The sequence below is a fragment of the Rhinatrema bivittatum genome, chromosome 7 (genome assembly GCF_901001135.1).
Source record: "Rhinatrema bivittatum chromosome 7, aRhiBiv1.1, whole genome shotgun sequence".
NCBI classification, from domain to species: Eukaryota; Metazoa; Chordata; class Amphibia; order Gymnophiona; family Rhinatrematidae; genus Rhinatrema; species Rhinatrema bivittatum.
In genome coordinates, this window is record NC_042621.1 from 33,371,075 (window position 1) to 33,389,417 (window position 18,343).

The window sequence follows — 18,343 nt, forward strand, 5'->3', positions numbered from 1 at the left end:
AAGGATCCTCTGTGCTTATCCTATCCTCCCTCCCTTAGTATGGTTTCTTCTGTATTTATCCTAGGCTTTACCCTCTTCCCAGCACTAAGGATTCTCTGTGTTTGTCCTGGGCTTTACCCCCTTTACTCCAGCACCCTCTGGGCTTTCTTAAATTTAGTTATTGATTTGCCTCCACTGGAAGGTTGTTCTATGCATTCATCACCCTTAAAAAAAAACCAAACAAACAAACAAAAAAACCCCCTCTTCTCTCCTGCCTGTTCCCCCATTTTGTAAAATCTTGTAAGAACGATTTTCTGCTTAAGAGCATGATTTTCTGCTTAAAAGCATCTGTGATGATCATGCTGTTCCCTGTACGTACCTGGATCAGTCCAGACAGTGGGTTATGTCCCCAATCCAGCAGATGGAGTCAGTCAAAGCTTCGAGGGGGCGTCACCATAAGTGCTACTACCCCCTCTGCAGGAGTTCAGTATCTTCTGACTCCAGCAGATGCGAGTAGGGACTACGGGTTGCTCCCGATTACCTCAGGCATTCCTTGTACTTCTTTTCTAATTTCTTCTCTCTGCTACTTATTTTTGGATCAAGTTTTGTTTAAAAAAAAAAAAAAAAAAAGGGTAAAGTGAATTAGAGGGCCTTAATTGGGAGGCGTGGCTTCCCTCTATGTTTGTCTGCTCTCTCCTTCTCCTTTGGTTGCGTGCGGGGTAAGTGCAGTGTTTGTTTTTTTTTTTTTGCTTCTTTCCCTGCAGTTTGCTTCGACGGACCGGTCGCGGAGGCCAGTAGGACCGGCCTCTCCGCGTTCCCTCTCTTGCCTGCGGCCATTTTCGCGGCTCCTCGTGGGCTGCGGAGGCAGGCAGGGAGCTCGTCGTTGGCGGGTCGCGCGGCCTGGAAGGCCCCCACCGCGGTGCCGTCTTCGTTTCTCGGCGGGTTTGTGCAGGCCGTCCGTGGCCCCCCGCAGCGGCGCTCCCGTTTCTCGGCCCCCCCCGAGGCTCTGACCGGGTGAATTTTTTGATCTGCCGGGCCTGTCTTCCTGCACAGCTCCGATGGCCGCGGCCAGAGCGCTGCTCTGCTGCGGCGAGCTGGGCTCGCGGATCTCGAGGGAGGGCATCTGTGCGAGGTGTCTCCCCGGGGGGGAAGGCACCTCGCGGCCCCGCATCAATTTCCCTTCGTCTCACAGGCTTGCCCGGGCGGGCGGGGGCCGGCCCCTCCCCCATTCCTGGCGGGAACGGCGGCCATCTTACACTCTGCACGCCCTGAGGGGGAACAGACAGCGCTGGGGGCCGGGGATGCTGGGGAATCCCCGCCACATTTACTCCCGGAATCGGACCCGGAGACAGTCCCGCAGGGGCCGGGTTCCCCGGGGCCCCCCCCCTCGGAGCCCCCCTCGGGTAGACAGGGGTTTTCCCCAGAGTTTATTCTGTTGCTGCACACCGCATATCTGCAGAGCCTGGAGGCTCCCACGGGACCTCCGCCAAACAAGATACCGCGGCTCTCGCTACCTTCACCGGCCCCCCCCGCTCCGGCGGGTGTGGGGGCCCCTCTGCCTCCCGCTCGTGCCCGGCTCCCGGGCAGCTCGGGGACTGCGGGCTCAGGACCAGGTTCCCCTGGATCGGACCCGGCGGATCCGGGTCAAGGAGACCCCACTTCAGAGGGTGATGATCCGCACACGCTGCGTCTGTTCCAGCGGGAAGAGCTGGAGGACCTACTTCCACAGGTTATTAAGGAGTTGGACCTCGATCCACCGCCGGAGCCGCCCGCGCCCGTAGCGCCCGCTGTGGTCACTTCCTCAAGGAAGGGGGATCCGGTCCTGGCAGCCCGGAGGCCGAGGGCGCGGGCTTTTCCCATTCATGATTCTTTCCTTCAGCTTCTCACCGGGGAGTGGGATGCCCCGGAAGCTTCCTTTAAAGGCAGCCGGACCATGGAGAGGCTCTACCCGCTGCCGGAAGATTTTCTCGATCTCATCAAGGTACCTAAAGTGGACTCCGCGGTGACAGCGGTCACGAAGAGGACAACCATCCCAGTTACAGGGGGAGCGGCCTTACGAGACGCGCAAGATCGCAAGTTGGAAGTCTTCCTCAAGCGGGTCTTCGAGGTCTCCGCGGTAGGTTTGCGGGCGGTGATGTGTAGCTCGCTGGTACAGCGGGCCAGCCTTCTCTGGGTTCAACAACTGCTCACGTCTCAGGTCCTACCGGCCGGGGAGGCCGCCCAGGCGGATAGACTGGAAGCTGCGGTTGCGTATGGGGCTGACGCCTCCTATGACCTGTTTCGGGTCCTCGCCCGCTCCATGGCCTCGGTGGTAGCGGCACGGCGCCTCCTATGGCTCCGCAACTGGGCGGCGGACACATCCTCCAAGTCGAGCCTGGGCTCCCTGCCATTCAGGGGCAAGTTCCTGTTCGGGGACGATTTGGATCAAATCATCAAGACACTGGGGGAAAATGCGGTTCATCGCCTGCCGGAAGACAGGTATCGCTCCACCAGGGCGTTCTCGTCCTCGCGGACCAAAGCCAGGGCGCAACGGCGCTACCGGAACTACAGACCGGCGGCAGCCAGGCCCTCTGCCCCCAGGTCTCAGCCCTGGTCTCGCTCCTTTCGCGGGCGCCGCCCCGCGCGGCCCGCCCCCGCAGCTGGACAACCCTCTCCCAAGTCCTCGCAATGATGTTCAGCTCGCCCACTCCGCCGTCCCCAGGATCGGGGGGCGACTGGCGTTCTTCTACGAGGAGTGGGCGCAAATCACCTCGGAATCAGTGGGGTCTTGGACACCATCGGACAAGGTTACGCGTTGGAGTTTGTCCGCGCTCCAAAGGGACGGTTCATTTTCTCCCCTTGCGGCTCGGACACCAAGCGACAGGCGGTGCAGTTGACTCTGGACAGACTTTGGGAGATAGGCGCCATTGCGCCCGTGCCCTTCGAAGAGGTGGGCTCGGGCCATTATTCCATCTACTTCGTGGTGCCAAAGAAGGACGGATCCTACCGGCCCATTCTGGACTTGAAAGAAGTCAACAAATCGCTCCGGGTGGTTCGTTTCCGCATGGAAACGCTGCGGTCCGTGATCGCACAGCGGTGCATCGCGGGGAATTCCTGGCCTCCCTGGACCTGACGGAGGCCTACCTCCACATCCCATTCGCCGGGAGCATCATTGTGTCTTCTGCGGTTCAAGATCCTGGGTCAACATTTCCAGTTTGTGGCTCTCCCGTTCGGGCTAGCAACGGCTCCTCGCACTTTCACCAAGATCATGGTGGTGGTGGCGGCTGCCTTGCGGAAGGAGGGGATTCTCGTTCATCCTTACCGTGGACGATTGGCTCAATCCGAGCGAAGTCTTTTCAGCATGGACAGGAGGCTGTGGCCAGAGTTATCGAGTTTCTGCAGTCCCTCGGATGGGTGGTGAATTTCTCCAAGAGCTCCCTGGTACCTTCGCAAGCGCCTGGATTTCCTAGGGGCGACCTTCGACACCCCGTCTGGGCGCGGGTTTTTCTACGTCAGGAACAAGGCGCGAGCCCTGCGGGATCACATACAACGGTTTTCTGCGTTATCGGTTCCCACCTCCTGGGACTATCTGCAGCTCCTAGGGGTGATGGGGCTCACCATCGACAATGGTCCCTTGGGCCATTTGCGCGCCTCAGCCTCCAGAGAGCGCTTCTATCACGTTGGAAGCCGCTTTCGCAAGACTACCAGGTGCTCCTTCCTCTACCGCTGTTTGCCAGGAACAGTCTAACCTGGTGGATGAATCCGGAGAATTTGGCCCGCGGCATGTCTCTCGATCTGCCAAATTGGGTCGTGGTAACCACCGACGCCAGTCTAGTAGGATGGGGAGCGGTCTGCGACCGCAGCGCCACGCAAGGGACGTGGTCCGCGGAGGAATCAAAGTGGTCCATAAATCTACTGGAGACCAGAGCGGTCAGATTAGCGCTCCAGCACTTCCTGCCACTCCTCCGGAACCGGGAGGTCAGGATCTTATCGGACAATGCGACGACGGTGGCCTACATCAACCGACAGGGCGGCACCCGCAGCCCGCAGGTCGCGCTCGAAGCAGAAATGCTGATGCAGTGGGCGGAGCGGTATCTGGCCCGCCTGGCGGCCTCGCACATCGCGGGCGTGGACAACGTACAGGCCGATTACCTCAGCCGTCAGCTCTTGGACCCCGGGGAATGGTCCCTCTCCGACGAGGCGATGCAGCTGCTCGTTCGACGTTGGGGACCCCCCCACCTCGATCTCATGGCGTCCGCACGAAATACCAAGGCTCCCCGGTTCTTCAGCCGCCGGAGAGAGCGGGGAGCGGAGGGCGTGGACGCTCTCGTACTCCCGTGGCCGGCCAACCTGCTTCTTTACGCGTTCCCGCCGTGGCCGCTGGTGGGAAGACTACTCCGCCGCGTAGAGGTACACCAGGGACCGGTGATCTTCGTCGCTCCGGAGTGGCCAAGACGACCTTGGTTTGCGGACCTGCTCCAACTGGTGATCGACGGACCCATCCGTCTGGGACATCTCCCCCGCCTCCTTCACCAAGGCCCGGTATTTTTCGACCAGGCAGAACTCTTCTGTCTTGCGGCCTGGCTTTTGAGAGGCGCCGCCTCCGGCGCCGGGGCTACCAGGAGGCGGTAGTCTCAACACTGCTGCGTTCTCGAAAGACTTCGACGTCGGTAGCCTATGTGCGAGTCTGGAAGGTGTTCGAGCTGTGGTGTGCCGGACTGGACACGAGTCCCTCTGAGGCTTCGGTTCCTCAGATCCTTCAGTTTCTACAAGCAGGGGTGGACAAGGGACTTGCCTACAACTCACTCCGGGTTCAGGTGGCCGCCCTTGGCTCGCTCCTGCGGGACGGGGGTTCCCTACTACAACACCCGGATATTCTCCGTTTTCTCAAGGGTGTCCAACACATGCGACCTCCGGTGCGGAATCCTTGTCCCTCCTGGAGTCTCAACCTGGTGCTACGGGCCATGTCAGGACCTCCGTTTGAACCACTGCGGAATGCGACGATCAAGGATCTCACTCTCAAGGCGGTGTTCCTGGTGGCTATCTGCTCCGCTCGGCGCATCTCGGAGCTGCAGGCCCTGTCGTGCAGAGAACCCTATCTCCGGTTCTCGGATTCCGGGGTTTCGATTCGTACGGTCCCCTCCTTCCTCCCGAAGGTGGTGTCCGCGTTCCATGTGAATCAGACGGTGGAGCTTCCTTCCTTCTCCGCTTCGGAACCGAGGTCTCTCCGGCTTCTGGACGTCAAGCGCACCCTGCACCTCTATCTGGAGGCTACGAATGACTTCAGGACTTCTGACCATCTCTTCGTCCTCTGGTCCGGCCCTCGGAAGGGAGCTCAGGCCTCGAAGACGACCATTGCCAGATGGTTGAAGGCTGGCATTGCCGCTTCCTACATTGGGGTGGGGCGGACTCCCCCACCCGGTATTGTTGCGCATTCTACACGCTCTCAGGCGGCCTCTTGGGCGGAGACCCGCTCGGTCTCCTCTCAAGAAATCTGTAGAGCAGCCACCTGGAAATCGCTACACACTTTCGCCAGACACTATCGTCTTCACCTCGCTTCCTCGGTCTTTGGACACTTTGGTGAGCAGGTTCTACGAGCGGGTCTCGCAGGACCCCACCCGGTTTAGGGACGCTTGGGTACATCCCACTGTCTGGACTGATCCAGGTACGTACAGGGAAAAGAAAATTATTACTTACCTGCTAATTTTCGTTCCTGTAGTACCATGGATCAGTCCAGACGCCCACCGCATTTGGGTCCTATCCCTGCTCGACGGGGTTTTTCCCTCTACGGGACGGTAGTACTTTCTGTCTTTCACGATTGCTCAGTTTTTCACTGTTTGTCACAGTTCCGTTTTGGGGTTGACACGCTGACCTTTTGTCCCCCCACCCGTTGGCGGGGCGGGCACGGTTTTGTTTCTTAGGTTATACCGCTGATTGTTGCCGTTCCTTCAACTTGATCCAATTTGGGGGTTCTTGGTTTACTCGGGCTTGGATATTCTCGATACTGAACTCCTGCAGAGGGGGTAGTAGCACTTATGGTGACGCCCCCTCGAAGCTTTGACTGACTCCATCTGCTGGATTGGGGACATAACCCACTGTCTGGACTGATCCATGGTACTACAGGAACGAAAATTAGCAGGTAAGTAATAATTTTCTTTTTCCATTCCTGCACTGGGTACCATGTGTGCCCCATGTTTGTGACTGTGCCGCAGGAGCTCATAAAGGCACCCAGATGTCCTGTATGACCCCTTCAACGTTTTCTTGCTGCTCCACCCCGAAACTTCAAGGGGAAAGGGAGCGATGGCTGAGCAGCACAGGAAGCTCCAGAGAAGAAAATGGCAGCCTCCATGAATTTCTTGGAACCCAGCCGTCATAAAAAGTACCAGCTACAATCTGACCTGGCGACTCCTATTAATAGTTCTGGGGGCCTGGTTAGTGCAAACTCTACCGTAGTCAAAGTGAATAATTTTGCTTTGATTATTGCCTCAGGCAGAAGGACCCAACAGAGGATCTGCATCTGCTTTTTCCAGTCAACACCGTGTGCTCAGTTTTGTCAACATAACAGGTGGGCACATTTCAAGAGCCCATTCCTCCAGCTAAAATGCTGGCTTTGATTATTGCCTTTCCCATGCACATTTTTAGCTATTTATTTATTTATTTATTTATTTTATTTAAATGATTTTATATACCGCCAGCCGTTTGCACATCGTGACGGTTTACAAGTAACTTACAACCAGTAAATATATAGGCATTGCCTTTACAAGGAACAGTATATAAGATAAACGCAGTAAACAGCTTGAGTAACTAGATAACAAGGAGAGGGAGGGATTCGGGTTAGGCGTGACGAAGGGGGGGCAGGGGGAGGGTGAACAAAGACACAGAGGGATATGGTATGTACAGGGTTTAGAGGAACATTTGTTAAATACACTGGTTATATACAAAGTTGTATAAGCGCAGAGACAACAGGCGTTTAAGTGATGTTAAATGTGAGGTTATACAACATAACATTCTTTATATACAAAAGGTTAAATAAGACATTTGTGATTCCTTAGAGGGGTTAGAGGGGGTAGGTGTTGGATGTAGGTCCTGAGAGGGGGGTATTGGTAGGTGAAGATGATAGGGTTAGGGTGTTGGTAAGTGATGATGATTGGGGGTATGCTTGGAGGAAGAGCCAGGTTTTGAGTTTCTTTTTGAAAGTGGGTGTGGGAGGATTCGGTGCGTAGGTCAAGAGGCCATAGAGTTCCATAGGGTAGGGCCTGCGAGGGAAGGGCTCTATTGGTGGTGGAGATGAGTCTCGTGGATTTTATGGAAGGAGAAATAAGAGTTCCACGGAGTGAGGAACGGGTAGGCCTTGTGGAGGTACGAGGGAGGAAAGGTGGGTTTATCCAGTTGTAATGTTCATTTGTAATACTTTTGTGAATGAGGGTAAGGGTCTTGTAGATAATACGTGAGTGAATGGGGAGCCAATGGAGATCAATAAGGGTGGGAGTGATGTGGTCTTTCTTATTAGCATTTGTGAGGATGCGTGCAGTAGCGTTTTGTAGGAGTTGTAAAGGTTTGATGTGGGTAGCAGGGAGTCCAAGTAGGAGAGCGTTGCAGTAATCAATCTTCGAAAAAATTATAGATTGGAGTACTGTGCGGAAGTCAGAGAAATGGAGAAGGGGTTTGAGTTTTTGAGGGTTTGTAATTTGAAGTAGCAGCTGCTAAGGATAGATTTGATATATGATTTGAAAGTGAGTTGGTTATCAAGTATAACACCTAGGTTTCTTGTGTCAGAGGGAAAGTTGGAGGAATGGAGGGTGGAGGGAATGGGTATTGACGCATGTCTAGAGGAGATGAGGAGGAGTTCATTTTTTTGAGGATTGAGGGCTAGGTGCATGTCAGTGAGGAGCTGGTTTATGGAGGCAAGAATAGTGTTCCAGTTTTGGAGTGCGGTGAGCAAGGAGTTTGTGAAGGGGATGAGGATTTGCACATCATCCGCATAGATGAAGTGTGTAAAACCAAGGTTGGAGAGGAGGTTTGTAAGGGGGAGCATATAAATGTTGAATAGGGTGGAAGAGAGGGAGGATCCTTGGGGAACGCCACAGTCGAGATTAACAGGGGGGATGTAAAATTGTCGGTTAGGACTGTGTAAGTACGGTTTTGGAGGTAAGATTTAATCCAGGAAAGAGCGGTGCCTGAGATTCCTATGCTGATGAGGGTGTTGATGAGGATGTTATGATTTACGGTATCGAAAGCGGCGGAAACATCTAGCATGGTAATAGGATAGGAGTTACCAGCATCCATTCCTTTGATGATGGTATCTGTAAGGGAGAGGAGTAGGGATTCCGTACTGAGATGTTTTCGGAAACCATATTGTGTTGGTAGGAGTATGTTGGATTGTTCTAGGTGGTCAGAGAGGCGGGAGTTTACTAGTTTCTCAATGACTTTGGAGATGGGACGGAGATTAGATAGATTGGAGGGATCAAGGGAGGGTTTGTTTAGGATGGGCTTGACCACAGCTTGTTTCAGGGAGTTAGGGACCAAGCCGTGTTCAAGAGAACAGTTCACGATTTTGGAGAGTGAAGTGGCTATGGTTTTAGGAATAGCGAGTAGAAGTTTGGTGGGGATAGTTTCAGAGGGATGGGAAGAAAGGTCTCATCTTTTTTAAGATGTTCTCTATTTCTAGAGTTGAGGAGGGTTCAAAAGAAGAGAGGATGGTGGGTGTGTATGGGGTGGGGGTGGGGTTATGCTGTTGGAATTGGGGGTATTTTTGGTATTAGGGGTAAATTTGGCAGTGATGTTGGAGATTTTGTTTTTAAAGAAAAGGGCAATTTCATTACAGCTGGTCTGTGTGGAGGGGACTTGTGGTGGAGACACGTTGGGTTTAGTAAGATTTGAGACCAAGGTGAATAGTGCCTTTGGGTTGAATTGGAGATGGTGAATTTTCTTGGCATAGTATTCTTTTTTAGTTTTTTGAATGGCGTTTCTATATGCATGCATAAGTTGATAGTAGATGGTTTTAGTGGCAGGAGTGGGGTGTTTGCGCCAGTGTCTTTCAGCTGCTCTAAGCTGGATTTTTTGGGTTTTGAGTGTATGGGTGTGTACCAGGGATTTTTGTGGAATGATTTGGTTTGTGTAATTGTTTTTGAATGATTGGACATAAGTTGTTTGCAATTTTTAGGGTGGTTTCTGCCCAGGAGGATATAGCACTATCTGCTGACTCCAGGTCAATGTGATTTGGGATGTTGGAGCAGGCCGTTGCAAGGGTGTCTAGGGGGCAGGTTTTGTGGAATTGGAAGGATTTAGTGGAAGGGCTATAAAATTAAAGCATGCTATCTGACAGCTGAAATTGTTCTTGAGAGAAGTGAATGTTTCTGTAAGTCCAGTGCTTCCCATTACAAACTGCAGCCCAAATTTCCCTCTCTTCCATCTATCTGTCTGGTTTTTTTTGTTTTTTTTTTGTACAGGCGGTTCTCCAGCAGCATAGCTGTGACACCAGAGGAGCAGGAAAAAAGGGTTCTCTATGCTGCAGTCCTGGAGTATGAGCAGGACAATGTAAGTATGCAGAATAGCCAGAGATCTTTCATTTGTTTTCTCAGTATGAACTGGCCATGAGAAATTCCCCCTCTTTCCATCTCTTTCTCCCTATTTTTATTTATTCAGGTTTAGCTCTCGCTCAGGGTGTACAATAGGTAGATAGGTCACACCCCCAAAGGGCTTACAATCTCTAAATTTGTACCTGAGGTAATGGATCACAAGGAGCACTAGTGGAAGAAGCAGGAACCCTGAGCTTCTTTAGTTCTCAGGCTGCTGATCTATCCACTAGGTGGCTACTCCTCCCATACTAGTAGGTTGCTCCTCTGTGATCAGCTCAGTTGGACTTGACCCCTGCCCTCCTCTTCCTTCATCCCTATCCAGGTCCCCTGTCCCCTGTCTCCTGTATCAGCTCCTCACTGGCACATTAAAAAAAAATGGGTAACAAAAGAAGAATTAAAATGTATGGTATGCCCAGTTAGGAAGGCCCAGCCAGTAGGGGCATAGGCTGCCGTTCTGGAAACTTAGATGGGTGGGAGGTAGGATAAAGCAGGTTGAAACTGGTAGGCAGAGGCATGGGCAATGGAGAAAAGGCATGACAGAATTGTTATGCAGAAATGGAGTCGGGGACAGCAGGAGATACTGGTTTTCCCCCCTTGGACAAGGTGGCAAAGACAGAGGGCAGTAGCAAGGTAGAGGGGGTGCCCTTGTGCTAGGGGCATGCTGATGCCACACCCCAGAAATGAAAAGGATCAGGTGTCAGCAGGAATGGGAAATGGGGAGCGGGAAAAGCAGGGGGGTGGAGGTGTTTGTCACCTTACTGGCATGAAAAGGGAGTACAGCTTATGTACAGTTGCTCAAGAGTCAATAGATAAGGGCCAGTTTTGGCTATTTGTACTTCAGTGACGCTAAGCTATATGAGGTGGTAATGCACTCGATCCAGCTTTTATCCTAAAAGACATAAGGATTTCTGAGCCTTGTTGTTGCTCCCAGTTTGGTGTGTCTGTTTATCTGTGAATATCCCCTAGAAACCTGCTTTCTGGTCGAAGAAACTACTTGATTTGAGGCTCTGCAATCCTAGTCACTGCAGTTGATGTGTGTTGGGGAGAGGTATTTGCATGTGGGCATACATTGGGGAAGAATATTAACATGCGTGTCAGGGAGAGGGAATGGCATGTGTATGCATGTCTAGAATGGGGCTGTAATGTTTGATTTCCTAGCGTGTAGCCAGATGGACTCAGGACCAATGAGTTATATGCTCCCCTGCTAGCAGATGGAGACGGAGTCAGGTTTCAAAGCTGACATCACCCTAGCTATACCCCTGTAGCGACCTCAGCCATTCAGTATCTCCCATCTCCTAGCAGATGTGGACGTGCTATCCCCTACACCAGCACTGGTGTTTAGCAGGATTGTAGTACTCATTAGAAGAAGGAACATTTACATTCGAGAAAGATCGAGCCCCGCTCTCCTGCGGTGAAACCTAACGGTCCCTCCCCCAGTTGTGAATTCCTAAGGCGATTTCTGAGATCCCTCAGAGGTGTGCCTTGGTCCGGTAGCCAGTTTCCGGCGTGGACTTTGCTGCTGCAGCAGCTGAAATGCAGCAGGTGTAGGAAGCCATAGCAGGAGACCGCCTCTGTACTCAACCGGTAAGCGCTGAGCCCAGTTAAGTAGAGAAGAACTCCTCTATTTCAGAGATGTGGAAGGGCTTCGGTAAATCTTTTTTCCAGTCTCCTTGCTCGGCACGCCATACTGACGATGTTCCCAATCCTGTTAGGGGAAGGGAGTTTCCAAGCAGGTTGAGAGGCCACGCTTCAGGCTTCGTGGGCACACCACGTGGCAGGTCGCATCGGCGCCATCTTGCACTCTGTTTGGTGTGACGCCATTTCCACCCCTTTGACTGTTGGTACATGCAGTGCGGGCCAGCCCTTTGTGCGTATACGTGCGCACATACATGTATGCTCACCGGCGTGCATAAGTGCATGCATACACTTGCGCACAACTGGACACTTAAGTTCAAGGGCGCTTATGTGTATGCGCATTGGCGCAGATCTGCGCGTGCTCCAATCTAAGCGCTATCCAGCTGAACGCATAAAACAACTATGGCTCTGGCAGCAACACTCTTTGTGCTGCCTGCCATATTAGGGCTGCTCAGTCTGACCTAAAATCCTTCTTGTGTCAGCACTGTGCGGAAGTCCAGGGAGGGCTAGACCCTCAGAACTTCTCCAAGCCTAGCCCCTCCCATTCTGAGGGCAGGTCAGCACGATCTTATCCGTACCAGCGTCATTTCCGCTCCCGCGGAGGGTAAGGGGAATTGAGCCTCTGAGCAGGTTGAGCAGCTCTCGGTGGGCTAGGCCCCGCATTACATAAGAACATAAGAAAATACCATACTAGGTCAGACCAAGGGTCCATCAAGCCCAGCATCCTGTTTCCAACAGTGGCCAATCCAGGCCATAAGAACCTGGCAAGTATCCAAAAACTAAGTCTATTCCATGATACCATTGCTATTGGCAGTGGCTATTCTCTAAGTGAACTTAATAGCAGGTAATGGACTTCTCCTCCAAGAACTTATCCAATCCTTTTTTAAACACTGCTATACTAACTGCACTAACCACATCCTCTGACAACAAATTCCAGAGTTTAATTGTGTGTTGAGTAAAAAAAGAACTTTCTCCGATTAGTTTTAAATGTGCCCCATGCTAACTTCATGGAGTGCCCCCTAGTCTTTCTATTATCCGAAAGAGTACACTTATGCACGCCGGACTTGGTGAGAGAGGTAACGGTGGTGGGGCCGCTTGGCAATAGTAATCATAATATGATCAAATTTGATTTAATGACTGGAAAAGGAACAGTGTGCAAATCCAAGGCTCTCGTGCTAAACTTTCAAAAGGGAAACTTTGATAAAATGAGAAAAATTGTTAGAAAAAAACTGAAAGGAGCAGCTACAAAAGTAAAAAATGTCCAAGAGGCGTGGTCATTGTTAAAAAATACCATTCTAGAAGCACAGTCCAGATGTATTCCACACATTAAGAAAGATGGAAAGAAGGCAAAACGATTACCGGCATGGTTAAAAGGGGAGGTGAAAGAAGCTATTTTAGCTAAAAGATCTTCATTCAAAAATTGGAAGAAGGATCCAACAGAAGAAAATAGGATAAAGCATAAACATTGGCAAGTTAAATGTAAGACATTGATAAGACAGGCTAAGAGAGAATTTGAAAAGAAGTTGGCTGTAGAGGCAAAAACTCACAGTAAAAACTTTTTTTAAATATATCCGAAGCAGAAAGCCTGTGAGGGAGTCAGTTGGACCGTTAGATGATCGAGGAGTTAAAGGGGCACTTAGAGAAGATAAGGCCATCGCGGAAAGATTAAATGATTTCTTTGCTTCGGTGTTTACTGAAGAGGATTTTGGGGAGGTACCTGTAATGGAGAAGGTTTTCATGGGTAATGATTCAGTTGGACTGAATCAAATCACGGTGAACCTAGAAGATGTGGTAGGCCTGATTGACAAACTGAAGAGTAGTAAATCACCTGGACCGGATGGTATACACCCCAGAGTTCTGAAGGAACTAAAAAATGAAATTTCAGACCTATTAGTAAAAATTTGTAACTTATCATTAAAATCATGCATTGTACCTGAAGACTGGAGGATAGCAAATGTAACCCCAATATTTAAAAAGGGCTCCAGGGGTGATCCGGGAAACTACAGACCGGTTAGCCTGACTTCAGTGCCAGGAAAAATAGTGGAAAGTGTTCTAAACATCAAAATCACAGAACATATAGAAAGACATGGTTTAATGGAACAAAGTCAGCATGGCTTTACCCAGGCAAGACTTGCCTCACAAATCTGCTTCACTTTTTTGAAGGAGTTAATAACATGTGGATAAAGGTGAACCGTTAGATATAGTATACTTGGATTTGCAGAAGGCGTTGACAAAGTTCCTCATGAGAGGCTTCTAGGAAAAGTAAAAAGTCATGGGATAGGTGGCGATGTCCTTTCGTGGATTGCAAACTGGCTAAAAGACAGGAAACAGAGAGTAGGATTAAATGGGCAATTTTCTCAGTGGAAGGGAGTGGACAGTGGAGTGCCTCAGGGATCTGTATTGGGACCCTTACTGTTCAATATATTTATAAATGATCTGGAAAGAAATACGACGAGTGAGATAATCAAATTTGCAGATGACACAAAATTGTTCAGAGTAGTTAAATCACAAGCAGATTGTGATAAATTGCAGGAAGACCTTGTGAGACTGGAAAATTGGGCATCCAAATGGCAGATGAAATTTAATGTGGATAAGTGCAAGGTGATGCATATAGGGAAACATAACCCATGCTTTAATTACACAATGTTGGGTTCCATATTAGGTGCTACAACCCAAGAAAGAGATCTAGGTATCATAGTGGATAACACATTGAAATCGTCGGTTCAGTGTGCTGCGGCAGTCAAAAAAGCAAACAGAATGTTGGGAATTATTAGAAAAGGAATGGTGAATAAAACGGAAAATGTCATAATGCCTCTGTATCGCTCCATGGTTGAGACCACACCTTGAATACTGTGTACAATTCTGGTCGCCGCATCTCAAAAAGATATAATTGCGATGGAGAAGGTACAGAGAAGGGCTACCAAAATGATAAGGGGAATGGAACAACTCCCCTATGAGGAAAGACTAAAGAGGTTAGGACTTTTCAGCTTGGAGAAGAGACGACTGAGGGGGGATATGATAGAGGTGTTTAAAATCATGAGAGGTCTAGAACGGGTAGATGTGAATCGGTTATTTACTCTTTCGGATGGTAGAAAGACTAGGGGCACTCCATGAAGTTAGCATGGGGCACATTTAAAACTAATCGGAGAAAGTTCTTTTTTACTCAACGCACAATTAAACTCTGGAATTTGTTGCCAGAGAATGTGGTTAGTGCAGTTAGTATAGCTGTGTTTAAAAAAGGATTGGATAAGTTCTTGGAGGAGAAGTCCATTACCTGCTATTAAGTTCACTTAGAGAATAGCCACTGCCATTAGCAATGGTTACATGGAATAGACTTAGCTTTTGGGTACTTGCCAGGTTCTTATGGCCTGGATTGGCCACTGTTGGAAACAGGATGCTGGGCTTGATGGACCCTTGGTCTGACCCAGTATGGCATTTTCTTATGTTCTTAGTAAATAACCGATTCACATCTACCCGTTCTAGAACTCTCATAATTTTAAACATCTCATATCCCCCCTCAGCCGTCTCTTCTCCAAGCTGAAAAGTCCTAACCTCTTTAGTCTTTCCTCATAGGGGAGCTGTTCCATTCCCCTTATCATTTGGTAGCCCTTCTCTGTACTTTCTCCATCGCAATTATATCTTTTTTGAGATGCGGCGACCAGATTTGTACACAGTATTCAAGGAGGGATACAGAGGCATTATGACATTTTCCATTTTATTCACCATTCCCTTTCTAATAATTCCCAACATTGTTTGCTTTTTTGACTGCCGCAGCACACTGTACTGATGATTTCAATGTGTTATCCACTATGACACCTAGATCTCTTTCTTGGGTTGTAGCACCTAATATGGAACCCAACATTGTGTAACTATAGCATGGGTTATTTTTCCCTATATGCATCACCTTGCACTTATCCACATTAAATTTCATCTGCCATTTGGATGCCCAATTTTCCAGTCTCACAAGGTCTTCCTGCAATTTATCACAATCTGCTTGTGTTTTAACTACTCTGAACAATTTTGTGTCATCTGCAAATTTGATTATCTCACTCTTCGTATTTCTTTCCAGATCATTTATAAATATATTGAAAAGTAAGGGTCCCAATACAGATCCCTGAGGCACTCCACTGCCCACTCCCTTCCACTGAGAAAATTGTCCATTTAATCCTACTCTGTTTCCTATCTTTTAGCCAGTTTGCAATCCACGAAAGGACATCGCCACCTATCCCATGACTTTTTACTTTTCCTAGAAGCCTCTCATGAGGAACTTTGTCAAACGCCTTCTGAATAATCCAAGTATACTATATCTACCGGTTCCCCTTTATCCACATGTTTATTAACTCCTTCAAAAAAGTGAAGCAGATTTGTAAGGCAAGACTTGCTCTGGGTAAAGCCATGCTGACTTGTTCCATTAAACCATGTCTTTCTATATGTTCTGTGATTTTGATGTTTAGAACACTTTCCACTATTTATTCTGGCACTGAAGTCAGGCTAACCGGTCTGTAGTTTCCCGGATCACCCCTGGAGCCCTTTTTAAATATTGGGGTTAGATTTGCTATCCTCCAGTCTTCAGGTACAATGGATGATTTTAATGATAGGTTACAAATTTTTACTAATAGGTCTGAAATTTCATTTTGTAGTTCCTTCAGAACTCTGGGGTGTATACCCATCCGGTCCAGGTGATTTACTACTCTTCAGTTTGTCAATCAGGCCTACCACATCTTCTAGGTTCACCGTGATTTGATTCAGTCCATCTGAATCATTACCCATGAAAACCTTCATTACGGGTACCTCCCCAACATCCTCTTCAGTAAACACCGAAGCAAAGAAATCATTTAATCTTTCTGCGATGGCCTTATCTTCTCTAAGTGCCCCTTTAACCCCTCGATCATCTAACTGCCCAATTGACTCCCTTATAGGCTTCCTGCTTCGGATATATTTAAAAATGTTTTTACTGTGAGTTTTTGCCTCTACAGCCAACTTCTTTTCAAATTCTCTCTTAGCCTGTCTTATCAATGTCTAACATTTAACTTGCCAATGTTTATGCTTTATCCTATTTTCTTCTGTTGGATCCTTCTTCCAATTTTTGAATGAAGATCTTTTGGCTAAAATAGCTTCTTTCACCTCCCCTTTTAACCATGCCGGTAATCGTTTTACCTTCTTTCCACCTTTCTTAATGAGTGGAATACATCTAGACTCTGCTTCTAGAATGGTATTTTTTAACAATGACCACGCCTCTTGGACATTTTTTACTTTTGTAGCTACTCCTTTCAGTTTTTTTCTAACAATTTTTCTCATTTTATCAAAGTTTCCCTTTTGAAAATTTAGCACGAGAGCCTTGGATTTGTACACTGCTCCTCTTCCAGTCATTAAATCAAATTTGATCATATTATGATCACTATTGCCAAGCGGCCCCACCACCTTTACCTCTCTCACCAAGTCCTATGCTCCACTGAGAATTAGATCTAAAATTGCTCCCTCTCTCGTCGGTTCCTGAACCAATTGCTCCATAACGCTATCATTCCATCCAGGAACGTTATCTCTCTAGCGTGTCCCGATGATACATTTACCCAGTCAATATTGGGGTAATTGAAGTCTCCCATTATTACTGCACAACAATTTGATTAGCTTCCCTAATTTCTCTTAGCATTTCACTGTCCGTCTCACCATCTTGACCAGGTGGACGGTGGTATACCCCTATCACTATAGTCTTCCCCGACATACAAGGGATTTCTACCCATAAAGATTCAATTTTGTATTTAGTCTCATGCAGGATGTTTATCCTGTTGGACTCTATGCCATCCCGGACATAAAGCGCCACACTTCCTCCCAGGTGCTCCTCTCTGTCATTGCGATAAAATTTGTACCCCGGTATAGCACTATCCCATTGGTTATCCTCTTTCCACCATGTCTCTGAGATGCCAATTAAGTCTATGTCATCATTCACTGCTATACATTCTAATTCTCCCATCTTACTTCTTAGACTTCTGGCATTAGCATACAAACATTTCAAAGTTTGTTTTTTGTTTGTATTTTCATTCCGCTTTTTAATTGATAGGGATAAGTTAGAATTTTTTAGCTCAGGTGAGTTTTTAGTTACAGGCACTTGGACTATTTTTCTAATTATTGGAACCTCACTGTTGGGATGCCCTAATTCTAATGCATCATTAGTATCCTTTGAAGATACCTCTCTCCGAACCATGCGCTGCTGAGCGACTGTCGGCTTTCCCCTTTGTTCTAGTTTAAAGCTGCTCTATCTCCTTTTTAAAGGTTAGCGCCAACAGTCTGGTTCTACCCTGGTTAAGATGGAGCCCATCCCTTCGGAAGAGACTCCCCCTTCCCCAAAAGGTTCCCCAGTTCCTAACAAAACTGAATCCCTCTTCCTTGCACCATCGTCTCATCCACGCATTGAGACTCCAGAGCTCTGCCTGTCTCTGGTGACCTGCGCGTGGAACAGGGAGCATTTCAGAGAATGCTACCCTGGAGGTTCTGGATTTAAGCTTTCTTCCTAAGAGCCTAAATTTGGCTTCCAGAACCTCCCTCCCACATTTTCCTATGTCGTTGGTGCCCACATGTACCACGACAGCCGGCTCCTCCCCAGCACTGTCTAAAATCCTATCTAGGTGACGCGTGAGGTCCGCCACCTTCGCACCAGGTAGGCATGTTACCAGGCGATCCTCACGCCCACTAGCCACCCTGAGTGGTCGGCCTCATCAGCGCCACACTGAGTGGTCGGCCTCATCAGCGCCATCTTGCACGTGTTTCTGTATGTGTCGTATAGCCCCGCGTAGAACGCTGGTTCATGCAGTACGTTGGCAGTGTGCGTAATGTCAGCACGTACTTATGCTCACAACTCCGAAAGTGCTGCGCGTGATGTCAGCGCTTACTTACGCGCAGAACTCTGAAAGCGCTGCGAGCGACGTCAGCACATACACGCACAACTGTGAAAGCACTTACACTAAGCGTGTGACTTCAGCGCGAACGTACGCCCGCAACTGTGAGAGAGCTGTGCACGTCAGCACGTTCTTGCACGCACAACTCTGACAGCGCTTGCATTGTGCATGTGACGTCAGCACATTGTTATGTGCACAACTAAAAGTGCTGTGTGTGTTTCGTCAGCACTTACCTGTGCACACAACTCTGAAAAGCACTGTGCGCGCTACATCAGCACA

At 49.0% G+C, this 18,343-nt stretch overlaps 1 protein-coding gene across 3 annotated transcripts in view; it reads left to right on the forward strand.

Moving 5' to 3' along the window:
* Positions 1-18,343, forward strand: part of VPS9D1 (VPS9 domain containing 1) — a 306,602-nt gene that overhangs the window by 95,045 nt on the left and 193,214 nt on the right. For all 3 annotated transcript variants that reach the window (XM_029608215.1, XM_029608216.1, XM_029608217.1), the window contains exon 8: positions 9,408-9,495. In XM_029608215.1, coding sequence (XP_029464075.1) covers positions 9,408-9,495 — 88 coding nt within the window. The remainder of the gene's footprint in view (positions 1-9,407; positions 9,496-18,343) is intronic.